Source organism: Linepithema humile, chromosome 3, assembly GCF_040581485.1.
Source record: "Linepithema humile isolate Giens D197 chromosome 3, Lhum_UNIL_v1.0, whole genome shotgun sequence".
In the NCBI taxonomy this organism is placed as follows: Eukaryota; Metazoa; Arthropoda; class Insecta; order Hymenoptera; family Formicidae; genus Linepithema; species Linepithema humile.
The window spans coordinates 16472420-16490394 of record NC_090130.1 but is presented as its reverse complement, the minus strand read 5'-3'; the positions used below and the strand labels follow the sequence as shown (position 1 = coordinate 16490394).

Sequence of the window (17975 nt, the reverse complement as noted above, 5' to 3'; positions counted from 1 at the left end):
CACTTGCGCGCCCAAAGGTTTAAGCATATAAAAACAGGTTTTAGAAACAGGTGAGCCTATTATTAACGCGACGCTTCTATATCAAAATGCCGATCAGTATAAATAAAGGCTGCACGCTAGGCGTAGCAGGCGTCACGGGTCAAAGAGTCACAGTCAGGGACCCCTGAAAGTCGAGATTTTACATCGGCTATATCACCGTGCGCGGGCGCGTGTTGTGCAGTTCCATTAAAGTAATTCCGATCTTCAGGAGTCCCTGACCGTGACTCTTTGACCCATGATTATCTGTGTGATTTTTTAAAAGCTCTAGGCAAAAGCTTTCTAATGACACCGTACTTGGTGGAAGTAATAAGGGAACGGTTATTCCGATTTTGAAACGCTCTATTTCGAAAACGAATCGCTAAAACATAGTAATGCCCTATCTCGATTGAAAAGTTTTTCCAAGACCTTTCATCATTGAAGGTTTCATTCAATTTGACAGAAAACCCAAAATCCATGTTAAGAATACCTCTGTGAACTTGGCACTCGACTTTAAAAAAAATTATTTTTTTAATACAGAAGATGTTAGTATTTTAATTGTATTTGTTGTTTGTAATAACAATAATTTCGTTTGTAGTTTAACCAATAAAAAAATATAGCCATTTAAAAAAATAGTTTTCCCAAGTTCACCCAACTATAAGATATAAGAAAAGAAGAATGTTAAATATAAGTCGATTTTGGCCCATGGTGTGGAATCAAAACTACAAATGATTTCTTATAGATTTCATACCGTAGAATCACGTGGTAAAGTTTGTTTTCCTCCAGACACCGGGGAAAGTACGGAAAAATTGAAAAAAGAACATGAAAAATGGAATTTTCCGAGCTGGTTGAAGCTTGGAACATTCCTGCAGCGATTTAAAAAAAATGATTTATCGCTCTTGTCCTTTTGCAGGAAGAAAGTTCTGAGGCCCTCACATGACATACAAAAAAGACCAATCCGATACATGCGTCGGAAGACACTCTTATACCCGAAAAACCACCCCCAAAATCACTTAAACGATTCTCGCCAAGGTAGAAATGTTTTGTCGCTCTTCTCCTTTTGCATAGAGGAAGTTCTGAGGCCCTCACATGACTTACAAAAAAGACCGATTCGATACATGTGTCGGAAGACACCCTTATACTTAAGAAAATGCTGAAGTCATATTGTTACCGACCGAAACTTCAATTTTTTAAAAAGGCGTTTTTTATTGCTTTAATAGAATTACAAATCCTTTGGTGTAAATAAAGTACATATGCTAATCTTTCGGCAGTTGGTCAAATTTAAACCAAAAAATAAAAAAAATTTTTGAAAATTTACCGACAATGTCACCTCAAAGAATTATATCTTTTATATTAAAATTATACTGCTTCAATCTGCAAAACAAGACCATGTGCCGAAGAAGAGCGTATGAAACAATAATGGAAAACCAAAAAAATAGAGCTTAGAGACTTATTTTCAAAACGCCACCCTTTTCCAGATTTATGTAAAGCATGTGTGCAATATAGAAAGAATAAGGTAAAAAAGAGCTATAGATTAGTTCCGAGATTTTGGGATAGAGGCGCTATACAGTTCTCAGTGCTATCTGTCATATAAAGAATCTTTTAGGTTAGTTATGTGTGTGTTAGTTGTGCGTGTGTGTGTATGTTTGTGTTATGTGCTACGAAACCCGGCTGAAAAAAATGGGTTGAAGGCACTCTGAAGGATAAAAAAGTGTATGTATTATACATAAATTTTGCAACATTTTTGCAAACATTTATATTATTTAATTACATACATTCATATTCTAATTTCTACAAAATACTTTTATTCATGTGCTTTATGTGTATATATTATGTATATTATGTGCTCCATATTATGTATATTCACATCAAAGTATCTATGTAAAAAGTTAATATCATTTTGTATGTTGTATATATTTTTATAATAAATGTATGTCATATAACTTATTTATAAAGCATGAAATATAAAGATATTTTTAGTTTCTTGTATGTATCATTTGTAAAAAAATCTTGATAAAAAAAAACATTAATTTTGTGACTTGCAATTATCTGTTTCAATATATACTTCTTTTAAATACTTACAACTAGCCTTATTTTATGCGTTTACCTTGGTATCTAAAATACACATCAAAATATAAAATTAATTTCTAGTTCAGTAGAAAAAAAACATTGTAGTCTTACACCAGAGAGGAATGGTAAAATATCATGTATATGTAACAACAAATAAATCACTTTTCCACTGATATTATACACAACTTTGCAGAAATAAATTTATTCTGTGAATTTTGAATGTGTAGTGCAGTTTAAAACACACAGTCGAAATATGTCTATATTTTTGAAATAATAATTCTGATTTTTCATGAATCACAGTGGTTTTATAAAATGTTCAATTTTAACCGTTTTTATTGAACTGTACTTTAGACAATTATATTTTGCCATTTCTCTCTGTTGTAAGACAAGAATGTTTCTTTTCTACTGTAATAGAAATACATTTTCGATTTTGATACGTATTTTAAATACCAAGTTAATCACATAAAATAAGGCTAATTGTAAGTATTTAAAAGAAGCATATAATGAAACAGATTATTGCAAGTCGCAAAATTAATGTTGTTTCTTTTATCAAGATTTTTTTACAAATGATAGACACAAAAAAATAAAAATATCTTTATATTTCATGCTTTAGAAATAAAAAATATGGCATATATCATATACATTTATTGTAAAAAGAGTATACAAAATGATGTCAATTTCTTAGAATTGTCTTCAAGCCAGAGGCGGTTTCTTTGTGGACTGGCAATATAGAATAAGACAAACCAGAGGCGGTTTTCTCGTGGACTGGCAAATTGTAAGAAATATTGTCAGAGGCGATCTATTGTGAGCTGACAATTTTAAATAAATATAGTCAGAGGCGATCTAACGTCAGCTGAGAGTTTAGAAGAAAGAGAGCTAAAGGCGATTTATTCGTGAACTGGCAAATTGTAAGAAATATTGTCAGAGGCGATCTATCGTGAGCTGACAATTTTAAATAAATATTGTCACAGGCGATCTAACGTCAGCTGACAGTTTAGAAAAAAGAGAGCTAAAGACGATTTATTCGTGAACTGGCAAATTGTAAGAAATATTGTCAGAGGCGATCTATTGTGAGCTGACAATTTTTAATAAATATAGTCAGAGGCGATCTAACGTCAGCTGACAGTTTAGAAGAAAGAGAGCTAAAGGCGATTTATTCGTGAACTGGCAAATTGTAAGAAATATTGTCAGAGGCGATCTATTGTGAGCTGACAATTTTAAATAAATATAGTCAGAGGCGATCTAACGTCAGCTGACAGTTTAGAAAAAAGAGAGCTAAAGACGATTTATTCGTGAACTGGCAAATTGTAAGAAATATTGTCAGAGGCGATCTATCGTGAGCTGACAATTTTAAATAAATATTGTCACAGACGATCTAACGTCAGCTGACAGTTTAGAAAAAAAAGAGCTAAAGACGTTTTATTCGTAAACTATCAAATTGTAAGAAATATTGTCAGAGGCGATCTATCGTGAGCTGACAATTTTTCATAAATATAGTCAGAGGCGATCTAACGTCAGCTGACAGTTTAGAAAAAAGAGAGCTAAAGACGATTTATTCGTGAACTGGCAGATTTTAAGAAATATTGTCATAGGTGATCTAACGTCAGCTGACAGATTTGAAGAAATACGTATTTATTTTAGTTAGCAATTTACTGCACGTGTGGTCTGTTTATATTTTATCAGATAATTTATAAGGTCATTTAATCTTTTTTCTCGCAATTGAAATTCTATCGTATGGCTGAATGATGTACATACGAGACAAAATAGACTTATACAAGGTGTCTAATAGATATAAGTTAGATATGATAAAATATTTTATTTGAAAAATGTATGTATAATACTATATATCTAATTGGAAAAATATGTTATATGCTTTTCCTATTTTTATTCTTATGTAATAAATACAAAATAAATAAATAAGTTAATTAATTATTGAATACATACATATACATATTGAATATAGTTATCTTTATTTTGTATTTTATATAATTGAAATGATATATACTTTCATTATTTCAGTCATTATCATATAAAATACAAAATAAAGATAACTATTTATTGAATATATGTGTATATGTATATATTAATTAATTGATTAATTAGCTATTTAGTATTTACTACATAAAGATAAAAGTAAGAAAAGTATATGACATTTTTCTTCAATGATATATATAGTATTATATGTATATTTTTAATTTATTATTTTGTCATATTTAGTTTGTATTTATTTGACACCTTATATACGCCTATGTTTTCTCGGACATTATATTGCAGCCTTGCGACGAAATTTCAGTCGAGGAAACAAGCGCAAGCATCGTTTGTTTACAAACTTCCGATGACGCACGTACACAGACCACACGTCAGTGTAGTGAGTCACCACTACAAACAAATGCGTACACACGGACCTACGCGGCATAGGTCCGTAGGCTGCGCCGATAATGTCATTTCATTTTTAGTACCATCGAAATGATGGCGCTTTCGCGTCGGAGTTCGCCCGTCACTTCAGCATCCTCTTAAAAAACCACCCCAGAGTGCCTAAAAAATTCTCGCCTAGCAAAAAATAATTTGTCGTTTTTTTCCTTCTGCACTGAGAAAGTTCCGAGGCCCTCACACGACATGCAAAAAAGACCGATCCGATACATGCATCGGAAGACACCCTTAGCTTGACGAGAATCGTTTAAGTGATTTTGGGAGTGGTTTTTTGGGTAAAAGGGTGTCTTCCGACGCATGTATCGGATCGTACTTTTTTGCAAGTCGTATGAGGGCCTCAGGACTTTTTGTATGTAAAAGGAGAAGAGTGACAAATCATTTTTTTTTAAATCGCTGCAGGAATGTTCCAAGCTTCAACCAGCTCGAAAAATTCCATTTTTTATGGTCTTTTTTCAATTTTTCCGTACTTTCCTTGATGTCTGGAGGAAAACAAACTTTACCACGTGATTCTACGGTATGAAATCTATAAGAAATCATTTGTAGTTTTGGTTCCACACCATGGGCCAAAATCGACCTATATTTAACATCCTCCTTTGCTAACATATCTTGATTCAGAATCGTTTGTAGTTGTTTGTAATGATTTTGCTTTCGTTTGTAGTTGCACCGTTCCAAAATTATGATTGTTTAAACAATTCACCAAGAGTGAACTTTGTTAATTGTCAAGATTTTTCAAATCCGTTTTTTCCACGGGAGCTAGTAGGCGTTAGCTTACGAAAATCGACTGAAATGTGCAGATCGTGTCTAGAACTGTAATAGACTAATAAAAGCATTATGTAAATTTTTAATTATTTGTTGCAGAATGGCGGTAGTTATGTGCTTGCCGTTGATTCTGGAAGAGAAGCTATTCTTTCGGTATGGCAATGGCAATGGGGTCATTTATTAGGCAAGGTGGCGGTAAGTTTTTTAGCCTTAATCTTCATGTATTATTTTATACTACAACTTATACAATACCATATATACGTATATATTTTATAAAGTAAAAAGGTACAAGCTAACAATAATAAATAAATGAAAATGTGGAAATGGAGATGTTGAACCCAAGTCAGATGTAATTGCTGTCGAAAGTCTTCTTTATTGAGAGTCACTAATTTCAAACGTTTCGGTCAACAATTTGACCCTCTTCAGTGAAAAGTCCATAAAATTACTAGTCCATAAAATTCGCGTAATTGAGGTCAATATTAAAAATATTAATATGGGTGTTTGTTCGTACCTGGCGAGAAAGAAAATGACACTGTATTCATTTAAGTAAGTCTTTATTAAAGTCAGTCGATATTTTTATGTACAGTTTTGTTTGAGAATTTAGTGCGCCGAATGGCGCGTGCTCGGCATGGTGTGGTGCAAGACCGTGCGAGGTTAAAATAAAAATATGCGCTCCCGGTAAGAAATTACCGGTCGCGACTTGGTGAGTTTCTCCGATCCTAAAAAGGACGGCTCTGGAGATAGTGCGAAGTACAGCTCCTTGCCCAAAGTAGGTGGTACGCCTTCTGGAAAGTGCTCTGCAGTGTTGCAGCTGCTCTCAGAGGAGGCCCGCAGAGGCGAGGTCTGTGTGGCGACAGAGCTCACGGCTGGTGTAACCTGTACTCCCGTTGATTGAGTAGTGGTAGCTGCTATTGACCTCCTCGGCGTTGTTGGTGCCGAATATCTCGGCAAGGTTTTTCTGCGAATCCTGATATCCCCAGTTACTAACGTGTCCCGTGGCGGACGAGTGAGCCTGACTTCGAATTCCAAAGGAATAAGTGTCCACGCTAGATCCGGAGGTGGCGAGGGCGAAGCCGGTGTGTCCTCGGGCCACAGAGGAAGGTTTCTCAGTGGAGAGTGCGGCCGAAGCGGGGAACGTTTTTTCCTCTTACGTGCCTTCCTAGGCACTGTGGTTGACAAAAAAAGATTGCGATCAAGTCGCAAAGGTTACGCTCCAGTGGAGCTATTACTCTGGATCAAGAGCCCTTGATGAGAGCTTACCTTGAAACGAGTGCTTGTCGAAGGATCGGATCAATGCTTTTATATCGAGCGCCGATCGAAATTTGATTACGAGAAAGCTTTATAATCCCTGCGCCATTCAGTGACGTTGCCGCAAGCTCAGTGCTTCTGCGGCTGAGGGTCACAGGCATATATAACTAGAGCACTAAAGATGTAGGTATTCTCACGTCTGCGCCATTTTTGGTCCATTCCTCCACTCCTTGCCCTCTCGCCTATTTACCGCTGAGCTAAGAAGTTTATCTTACTTCTAACTTCTCTTAGCTCAGCGGTAAATGGACGAGAGGGCAAGGAGTGGGGGAATGGGCCAAAAATGGCGCAGACGTGAGAATACTCACGTTTATAGTGCCTTAATATAACTAGACCCAGCATGCCGTATATTGCCTTATGATATTCGTTGGGTTTGGCAGAACGGAGAGAAAGACAAAATATAGGGGATAGGGATGGGCAATACAGTACAACACCACTTATAGACAAGGCCTTTCCACTGAAATCATGACGTCATCACTAGTAGACCATTTATTTTTCAGTTTTCTAACGTAACCTTGTGTTTTATGCGACATTAACGTGAATTTTTTAATAGTGTAGTGTGTTTTGATAAGAATTTTTTGTTGTGAATAGTTGATGAATGCCTGTATTATTGAGGTAAGTCATTATTTTATTAATTTACCGAATTATGAACGTATTTAGAAAATTGACCATAATAGGTTAGATTTGGATCATACTTCTTTATTATTGAAATTATGTATTTCTTTTATAACAATGCTTTTCAAATGTTGTGTGCCAAATTGTAACGGCAATTACAAAAATGTTAATTATAAAATTTACGCATACACTCTCTAACATCCTTTTAAACAATTACACAAAAAGACAAAATGATATCATAAGAAGAAAAACAATGCCAGACTGCAAAAGAATGAAACCATAAACTAAAGCTGTTTTATTATTTTATTCAATAAAGTCAAAATGATATCATAAAAAGAAAAACAATGCCAGACTGCAAAAGAATGAAACCATAAACTAAAGCTGTTTTATTATTTTATTCAATAAAGTAATTTAAATTACTTTATTAAATATAATAATAGTAAATTCTTTGAATAAAATAATAAAACAGCTTTAGTTTATGGTTTCATTCTTTTGCAGTCTGGCATTGTTTTTCTTCTTATGATATCATTTTATCTTTTTGTATAATTGTTTAAAAGGATGTTAGAGAGTGTATGCGTAATTTTTATAATTAACATTTTTGTAATTGCCGTTACAATTTGGCACACAACATTTGAAAGGCATTGCTATAAAAGAAATACATAATTTTAATAATAAAGAAGTATGATCCAAATCTAACCTATTATGGTCAATTTTCTAAATACGTTCATAATTCGGTAAATTAATAAAATAATGACTTACCTCAATAATACAGGCATTCATCAACTATTCACAACAAAAAATTCTTATCAAAACACACTACACTATTAAAAAATTCACGTTAATGTCGCATGAAACACAAGGTTACGTTAGAAAACTGAAGGATAAATGGCCTACTAGTGATAACGTCATGATTTCAGTGGAGAGGCCTTGTCTATAGGTGGTGTTGTACAGTATCGGTATTTCGAGTATCGATATATCGATATTTTTATCGATACTTTTGCTACTGATATTTAACAGTATCGATACGAGATGCTTTGATATCGAATTTCGATACACTCAACGCCAAATCCAAAATCAAATGCGCATTGCGGCGAGCGGTAGCCAATGGGCGCGTTCAGAAAACACAACGATTGTGTAAGCGCTGATCGTCATTGGAATATTCTATCAGATCTTTTAAAATTAACAAATCAGCATCGAGTGTTGACAAGACACACACAACAGTTATGCAACTGTTGTTTTCTGAACGCACCCATTGAGAACTCTGCTTGAGCAGCTGATGAGATGCCGCGGCGCGACGTTTGAAAAAGCTATCATTTATTTGCTGCTTGCCGCTTACCGTAAATCTCGTTTAGCGTGCCAGGGCTATAAGAACAACGCAACTCTTTGTCGACTGATTACGGTAAATTTATAATAATTGAATGAATTGATGAATGAAATATTTGCATTTGTACTATTTTTGCATGATAGATTGGTTCGGTTGTTTGTGTTTAATTTACAGAATATTGCTTGCTAACATTAAAAAGAGACTCCTACATCACAGGTTCATTGCGTCATCCTTGTTTCCTAATCTCAAACTGGTCGATCAGGTCGAACTCTAAAATGGAAAAAGTAAAAATGCAACAACCTTTTAGCCAAGATTTAGCCACCAAAAGTTTGATTCTCATAGGAACGTCGGTTCCAGCTGAGAGGCTATTTTCAAAGGCTGGTAGAATTATGTGTGAAGATCGCGCAATAAGCTGTCGGGAAAACACTTGAGCCAGTTATTATTTTTAAGTATTCTTGATATCAGCTACTGGCATTTAGAATAATATTATATTATTAATAAATATATTTTTAAGAATAGCATGTTTGTGATGAATTTTTCGTACCCAAACGTTGTCATCCTGATATGTATCAACATTGAAAAATAAATATTTCAAATTGCAAATTGCTAAACTAAAAAAAATCTGCACGTAATAGTCAAATTTATATAAATTAAGTGTGAAATAAAAAGTAACATTTTATATATAAAAATTAAATATAAATTAATATAAATATAGATAAATATAAATCAATATAAATATAACAAATAAAAAAATCGAATTCTATGAATTGAATGCGTAAAAAATATATTTTAAAATTAAAAATCAATTTTAATCCTAATATGTATCGACATTTATTGATAATGTCGATATTTCGTATCGATATTCTCAATATTGATATGACAGGTTCGATATTTTTCATGTATTGATATGGTGAATAACGATATGTATCGATACGAAATATCGATACATCTAATTCGATATCCCATCTCTAATGCCTCATCTACGCCGACGTTGTCTTTAAGATAGTGTGTTGAAGAGATCTGATGCACAGATGTCTATACTAGTACTAGATCGCTAACTTTAGGCTTTGACGTATGGAAAAACTGAGGCTGGCAGGATTTCCGGTTTCGGCCATGACACCCTACAACAAAATGGCTGCTCCCGCTATTGCATGAAATGTACTAAAATATTTTTATTTTGTATTTTTTTTCATTTTCAATAAAATAACATTTTTTAATTCTAATATTTTAAAAAATATTTATAACATTTATAAAATAATAAAACGTATGCTATGGACGCATAAAATAATAATAAAACATTAATATTATAGTAAAAAATACATTTTATTAAAAGAATTGCAAAAAACACATTACTATATTTATTAAAGTAAAATTTATGTATTATTAAAAAGTATTAATTTTGATAATTTTTGCCGTTTACTGACGGGATTTATTACATCTTTAGTTAATATCCTAGAATATGAATACATTCGAATTGTTAAATATTTGCGACAAATCATATTTATTAACTGCAGACGATGCGGCGTATCTATACCTATCTCAAATCCTTCGTAGCAATCGTTACTGTTAGAAAATAAATCAGTATCCAACGCATATCTGCGTATTACTCGATAAATTATTTGAGAAAACGCATTTTTATTTGGTAACTTATTTTCACGATCTTTTAACGACCGACGGAAAGACTTTTTTAAAGACCACTTGCATTAGGTCTTCCCATAAAATCTGTGTCTGTGAAATGAGCACTACAGATTAAATGATATTTTGTGGGTTCAAAATTGTCTCTTCCAATGGCATTCATCCACATTTTTAAAATGTCTGGACGATTCAATGGAAATCTGAAATATTTACATTTTTAACTGAAACATAATCTTCAAATATTACAAATCTCGAATTATAAATAAATACATTTTACTTACCTAAATAAATGAAAACCATCTTTTGTGGTATTTTTGCATTTTGGAATGCAACAACTGCTCGGCATCATTCAAGAATTTTTACAATATTATCAATTTGTATCACCACGCCGGGTATCACATGTGCATACGCACGTACAGATATACACATAACACACGCATTGTCGCCATTTTGTTGTAGGGTGTCATGGCCGAAACCGGAAATCCTGCCGGCCTCAGCTCTTTTGACGAAGTTAGCGATCTAGTACTAGTATAAACATCTGTGATCTGATGTTTATTTGCGCGTGTAGCTGTGTCAAACTATCTTTAAGTGAAACTATTTTCAAGATGTTAGGAATCCCAATTCAACATCATATATTAGAAAATATCGATTTATATCGATTTCTGATTTATATTGATTTATTTTTATCTTTTATTTATTATATAATTGTAGCGCCATATTATATATTTGTATCCATTGGTAGTTTATTAGGAATTAAGAAACAATTAATTTTTGACAGGCTCAAATTCTAAAAAAAATACTTTTAGAGGTTATGTATTGTGCGATACTGTTGTAATGTAATCATAGCGCCATCTATTAGAACCTAAGTTATATTCAAGCTCACAATTTTTTTTGGTTCTCTTAATGTATAGTGTAGTTAGTTCGTTTGCGCATCTCTGCTTGTACGCTTCTTTACAGAAAAATATATGTGTCTCAATTATTCTAAAGATAAAAAGAATACTTTCACTTCGATCCCTATGCCCAAGTATTACAAAATATTACAACAGGTTATGGGCCCAGATTGCAGAAAGGATTAAAAAGTGAAAGAAATTAGTCAATAAATGATATTATAAGATAATTCACATAATGGTTACACCGACGATCGCAACGACGCGAGGCGCATTACCACCGGCCTCGATAAAAGTTCTTTCTGGCCGTGAAGGATATTCTACATGGAAATTTAAAATAAAGAATTATTTACTGCATGAAAAATTATGGAATGCTGTTCAAGGATATCCTGAGGGAGACAATACCAAAGAAGAGGTTAAGACTGAAAAAGACGGAATGGCTCTAGCTGCAATGTCTTTGACTCTCGATGATACTGCCATAGTTCACGTAAGAACATGTGTTACAGCGAAATGCATGTGGGACTGCCTCAGGCAAGCATACAAGGATAATGGTCTTGGACGACGTCTAAATCTACAACGAAGACTTTATCATCTACAACTTAGTGATTTTGATTCCATGGATGCCTACATAGCAGAGGTTATGTCTACTGTGCAACAGTTAGCAGATATTGAAAAAGAAATAGACGATGAAACTGTTGGTGCAATATTACTAGGTGGGCTCCCGTCAAGATATGATCCTCTAGTAATGGCATTGGAGAATTCTAATAGACAGATTGGTGCGACAGACGTCAAATCAAGACTTCTCAACGAAGCCGCTAAAAAGGAAGGTGACCACAAATGAATCAGCCGTAGCATTAAAAACTAATTTTAATAACAAAAAACAAACGTCAAATGTACAAAAAAATAAGTCATTGAATTTGAAGAAAAGTAATAAGAAGAAGCCTATCATTTGTTACACATGTCAGCAGCCAGGACACAAAAGTCCTGATTGTCCAAAGAAAAATGAAAATTTCTCAACTAAAAAGGACTATGCACTTCTTACAATGATGGCTACGTCAACTTCAATTGATCAAGAGGAAAATGCTCTTCTCACAAAGATGCAACCAAGGACCTTGAAGGAAGAAATCGTCATGGAAAGTTATACGTCAAATAAACCTGATCCAAATGCGTGGTATGTGGATTCAGCGTCGACTGCTCAAATGTCAGGTCAAAAACATTGGTTAGATAAGTATCGTGATGATATGTGTAATGGTATTAAAATTACAGTGGCAAATAATGAAACTTTACGTAGCGAAGGTATAGGTTTCTTTCCTATTAAGAATATTGAAGGTATTTCTGGAATAACTGATGTCGTACATGTTCCTAATTTAAATACTAATTTGTTATCAATAAGCCAAACAGTTAAAAAAAGTTTTGTTTTTATTTTTAACGAACAAGGATGTCAAATATACCGTAAAGAAAATTGTAAAGTATCTGGTAAAGTAGTACTAAAAGCGACAAATGATAACGGTATGTACAAGCTAGATTTTAATGACTCTATAAATGCGTATGCAACAATAACTGAATCTAAGGCAGATTTATGGCATAAAAGATTAGGGCATTTATGTCGTTATGGTATGAAACTAATGAAAGAAGGTCTAGTCACAGGAGTAAAATTTACTGATAACAATGAAAATGCTTGCGTTAGCTGTATTAAAGGTAAACAAGCTAGACGCCCGTTTAAGAAAATTAATTATAAACACGCTGTTACAAAATTAGGTCTAATTTACTCAGATTTATGCGGCCCAATGAGTGTAGATTTTATTGATGGTAAAAAATATTTACTTATATTTGTAGATAACCATTCAAGAAAAATTTTTGGTTATTTGTTAAAGTCAAAAACAGAAGTTTTAGCGAAATTTATTGAATTTAAGGCGTATGTTGAGAATCAGATCGGATTAAAAATTAAAATACTTAGATCAGATAATGGGACTGAATACGTAAATGAGAGTTTCCAAAAATATTTAGCGGAACAAGGTATTAAACACGAGACGACAGTTCCCTATTCACCACAACAGAATGGAGTAGCTGAGAGGATCGTTCTATCAATCGTTTTATTGTTGAAAAAACTAGATGTCTACTTCAAGAAGCAAAATTATCCAAGGATTATTGGTCAGATGCATGTAGGACTGTAATCTACTTAAAAAATAGATCTCCTCATAGATCAATAATTGGAAAAACACCTGAAGAAGTCTGGACTGGTGAGCGACCTGATCTTAGTCATACAAGAATTTTTGGATGCCGAGTTTATGCTTATATTCCTAAGCAGGAAAGGAGAAAGCTAGATGCTAAAAGTAAAGAGTGGATATTTGTTGGATATTCACAAAATCCTACGGCATATAAACTTAGAAATCCTAATAATCCTAGAAGACTGATTGAATCAAGGGATGTAGTTTTCTTAGAAAACAAATTTCATAGTAATGATAATACTAGTCAGTTACAAGAATCTGAAATCCCTCTGAATGAATTGATGTCTGCATATTCAAAAGAATTATCAATGGAAAATAGTTCAGATTTGGAGGATGAAGACGCCGATAACTATTACTCAATAAGTAGTGAAGAAGAAGAACAATCTATTCAACAGGATAATATAGATGAACAACAAAGAAGATATCCATTAAGAGACCGAAAGAAGAAAAAATATCCAGATCATATAGCATATGAAATCATATATAATGTTCATGAAGAACCGCAATCTGTAAAAGAAGCAATGGAGAGCATAGATAAAAATAAATGGAAACTGGCAATGGAACAAGAATTTCAGTCATTAAAAAATAATAAGACGTGAACTTTAGTTAATAGACCACAAAATTAAAAAATAATTCCATGCAAATAGATTTTTAAGATAAAAAGAAATGCAGAAGGTCATGTTTGCAGACATAAAGCACGCTTAGTAGCTAAGGGTTTCAATCAAGTTTCAGGTATTGATTACGAGGAAACCTTCTCTCCGGTTGTGAGGACTTCAACATTACGTTCCTTAATTGCTCTGGCTGTTGAGCGAAATATGGATATGGACCACCTAGATGTTGAAACGGCTTTTTTACATGGAGACCTTGAAGAGCAGATATACATGACACAATCAGAAGGGTTCGAAGTTCCAGGACAAGAGGATAAAGTTTGCCTACTCACTAAATCTATATATGGTTTAAAGCAGGCTTCACGCTCATGGAATAAAAAGATTCATGGTGTATTGCAAGAAATAGGATACAAGCAATCAAATCATGAACCATGTGTATACTTTAAAAAGACAACAGGAAACATGATGGTAATAGTTGCTCTCTATGTGGATGATTTTTTTATTTTTTCAAACGATTTGAAAGAAAAAACAAGACTGAAAAAGATACTCAAGAATAAGTTCATAATAAAAGACTTAGGTGAAACCAAGCAGTTTTTAGGATTTTCAATCGAACGCAATAGGAAAACGGGTGAAACACTCGTTCATCAGAAGCAATATATAAGTGAAATTTTACACAAATTTAAGATGATTGATAGCAAACCAGTAGCAACGCCTGTTGATCTTGGTATGAAAGGAAGTGAAGATATCAGCAAGAAAATTACTAATGTTCCATATCAAAATATCATTGGATCACTCATGTATCTAGTGGTGCATACCAGATCGGATCTTGCTTTCGTAACAAGCTTCCTTAGTCAGTTCAATACTGAACACACAGAAATGAAGTAGAAAATGTTAAAAAGGGTACTTCGTTATTTAAATAAAACTAAGAATTTAGGCATACGTTTTAAGCCTACGGGAGAAAGCATAACAGGATTTGTAGATGCAGATTTTGCAAACAATCAAGAAGATGGAAAGTCTTGCACAGGATATGTGTTCAAATATGCAGATGGACCTATTTGTTGGGAAAGCAGAAAGCAGAAATGCACTTCTATGTCATCAACTGAAGCAGAATATGTGGCGATGTCGGAAGCTGCAAAAGAAGCAGTTCATCTACAAGGATTCTTCGCAGAACTTTTGGAAGAAAAATTGACTATTCCCATCTATAATGATAATCAAAGTGCTCACAAATTAGCTCACAACCCGGTATTTCACAAACGAGTCAAACATATCAATCCAAAATATCATTTCATACGAGAACAAGTTCAAGAAGGCAATATTATTATAAAATATATGTGCACGCAGGATATGATGGCAGATGTTTTAACCAAAGGGCTTGGACGCACAAAGCATCAAAAATGTCTAGAAGACATTGGAATGACAGACATTTCTGTATAAGAGTGCAATCGTTAGATACTAATATATTTTCTCTTTCTCTCATTATATAGTTTGTTTTACTTTTAAGCGAAATGTATATTTTTGTTGGATGTCCTTTGATTAAGGGGGAGTGTTGTAATGTAATCAAAGCGCCATCTATTAGAACCTAAGTTATATTCAAGCTCACAATTTTTTTGGTTCTCTTAATGTATAGTGTAGTTAGTTCGTTTGCGCATCTCTGCTTGTACGCTTCTTTACAGAAAAATATATGTGTCTCAATTATTCTAAAGATAAAAAGAATACTTTCACTTCGATCCCTATGCCCAAGTATTACAAAATATTACAACAGATACAAAACAAACTATCGATTGCTATCGATAGTTATCGACCTTTAAATACAGCTGAATAGTCGTTTCAAGTGCAGTTTACTTCAACGTACTATCTTAAAGATGATTTCTTAAAGACAGCGTGTAGACGAAACATAATAAGGGATATCTCTGTCCTTTTCTGCGTGCGTATTAATGACAGCAATGGCCGGCAATTGCCATAACCTGAAGTATCGTTAGATATCGTGGATATGTGTAAGAACATTATATCATATTTTAAAAAATGAAGACATGCAGTCAATATTTCCACTAGAGAAGTCTGAAATTTTCCTTCTCCTCCTCCAAAATTTCCTTTCTTTTCCCACACTCTACCTTGAATTTTCCCCGTATTTTTCTTACATAAAAAAATGTTGTTATCAGAGATTTTATTATTTAAGAGTAGTTTACATCTAAATTCTTTATTTTAATAAGAATAAATGAGGAAAATAAACAAACATTTTTTAAAAATAAAAGTTTATCAATTTTTTAATGTTTGATTACAAAACATAAAACATAAAACTTAATGTTTATTTTATTAATTTAAAACACAAAAGTATGTTTTATTCTTAGCATAATATATATAATCTGTATCTGTAGTAAGTACAATAACATACATAATTTCTAAACTCAATAAAATTCAAAGGAATAACACATTTTTGGTTAAACTAATCACAGAAAATAAATCTTAAAGTTATATATAAAATAATCAGTCTCTTGTGATATTTTTTAAAAGAAAAGATTAATAAAATATAAAGTGTGAAAATAAGAAAAAAATATGAAAATGTTTTTAAAGTAATAATTGAGTTTTATAGAAATTCAATTCTGTTTTTAAAGGAGTTAATCTTCAAATATTTTTATTCTTTTATTCTTAATATGTTAGATTCTGCAGATGTGCTATTGGAAGTGAATTTCAATTTAGGAACGTCACCATTCAAAATTTTTATTAAATTAATTCCTGTATTGCTAATTCCCTCCCTTGTATATAAAATTCCAGCTAGTGACTCAGATCCGATTCGATTTTTTTAATAAGTTTTTACTAATTTCAGAACGCTAAACAACCATTCTACGATTGCATTAGAAAATGGTAAAAAGAAAAAAAAATTTACTACTTTTAAAACATTTTCATAATTATCTTTTCTATCAAGATTTTTGAAGTTTTTTACTATTCTCCAGAATTTGAATGCATCTTTCTCATTGATGTCTTCAAATCCAATGTTAATCCATTCTTTATCGAGATTATTATAGTTAATTTCTAACATCTTACAATATTTTTTTGCAATGACAAAAAAATTCCTGGGCTTACAGTTATTAACATTCTCCGGATTCAAAAAACTGGAGTCTTCTTGTAATTGGGAGACTGGAAATCGTTTCTGAATTTGGGAAAGCGCTTTAATGTAGAAAGCTTGGGCTGATTTTTGAATTGATGTCAAGTCATCGTCATCAATTTGATTATTTAGAATGAAATCTGTAGCTACAGGACTCAAATAAATATCTTTCAAGGGAAGCAGATTTTCTAAATCAAATTTTAATTTCAAATAATCGGTTTTTTAAATGTATTCTCTCTTCATGAAATTAGATGCAAGTACATGATAAATCTCAATTACTTTGGTTTTTATTAAAAAAAAATTTGGGCTTTTGTTTTGAAAAATTGTATTAAACTCAGTCATTATATCTAGGCCGTATTCTACAAAATACAGTAAATACCTTTTTGATGGATTATTTAAGATTGCGAATGTGTAATTATTAGCTACAGTCGGATCTTTTTGAGCCAGAGTTTCCCAATAGGCTTTGAGTTTATCCCACTGCTCAATTATCCTTCTCACACAATCATGTATCGACAACCATCTTGTTTGACATAGTTTTAAAAGTTTATGTGATTTTATATTATAGAATTTTTGAAATTTTTTGTAAGCGTCAACATTTTTTGGACTTTTTGCAAAATGATTATATATAGTTCTACAAATATCCTCTAAGAAATTTGATAATTTTCGGCATGCGTAATCTGCACATAAATGGATTAGATGACAATTACATTTTGTAATATGAATTTCTGGAAATTCAGATTTTATCATTTGCGAAACAGAATGATGCTCGCCCATCATTGTGTTAGTAATGTCTGAACAAAATCCTATCCAATTAGTCAAATTGATTTTAGTAGCAAGCAATGTCTGTTTAAAAACAGAAAAATACCTTTTGCTGAGCCGTCTGGGCATGGAATTGTATCTAACAAATTAGTTTTGTACGTGAATTCTGACTTATCAAAATACGAAACCATGATAGCAAGTTGTTTTTCTGTTGAGATGTTTGTTGTTTCATCAATG

General features: G+C 32.8%; 1 protein-coding gene across 2 annotated transcripts in view; it reads left to right on the top strand.

Moving 5' to 3' along the window:
* Positions 1–17975, top strand: part of DCX-EMAP (Doublecortin-domain-containing echinoderm-microtubule-associated protein) — a 587536-nt gene that overhangs the window by 319995 nt on the left and 249566 nt on the right. For both annotated transcript variants that reach the window (XM_067352202.1, XM_067352203.1), the window contains one exon: positions 5374–5469. In XM_067352202.1, the coding sequence (XP_067208303.1) occupies positions 5374–5469 (96 nt within the window). The remainder of the gene's footprint in view (positions 1–5373; positions 5470–17975) is intronic.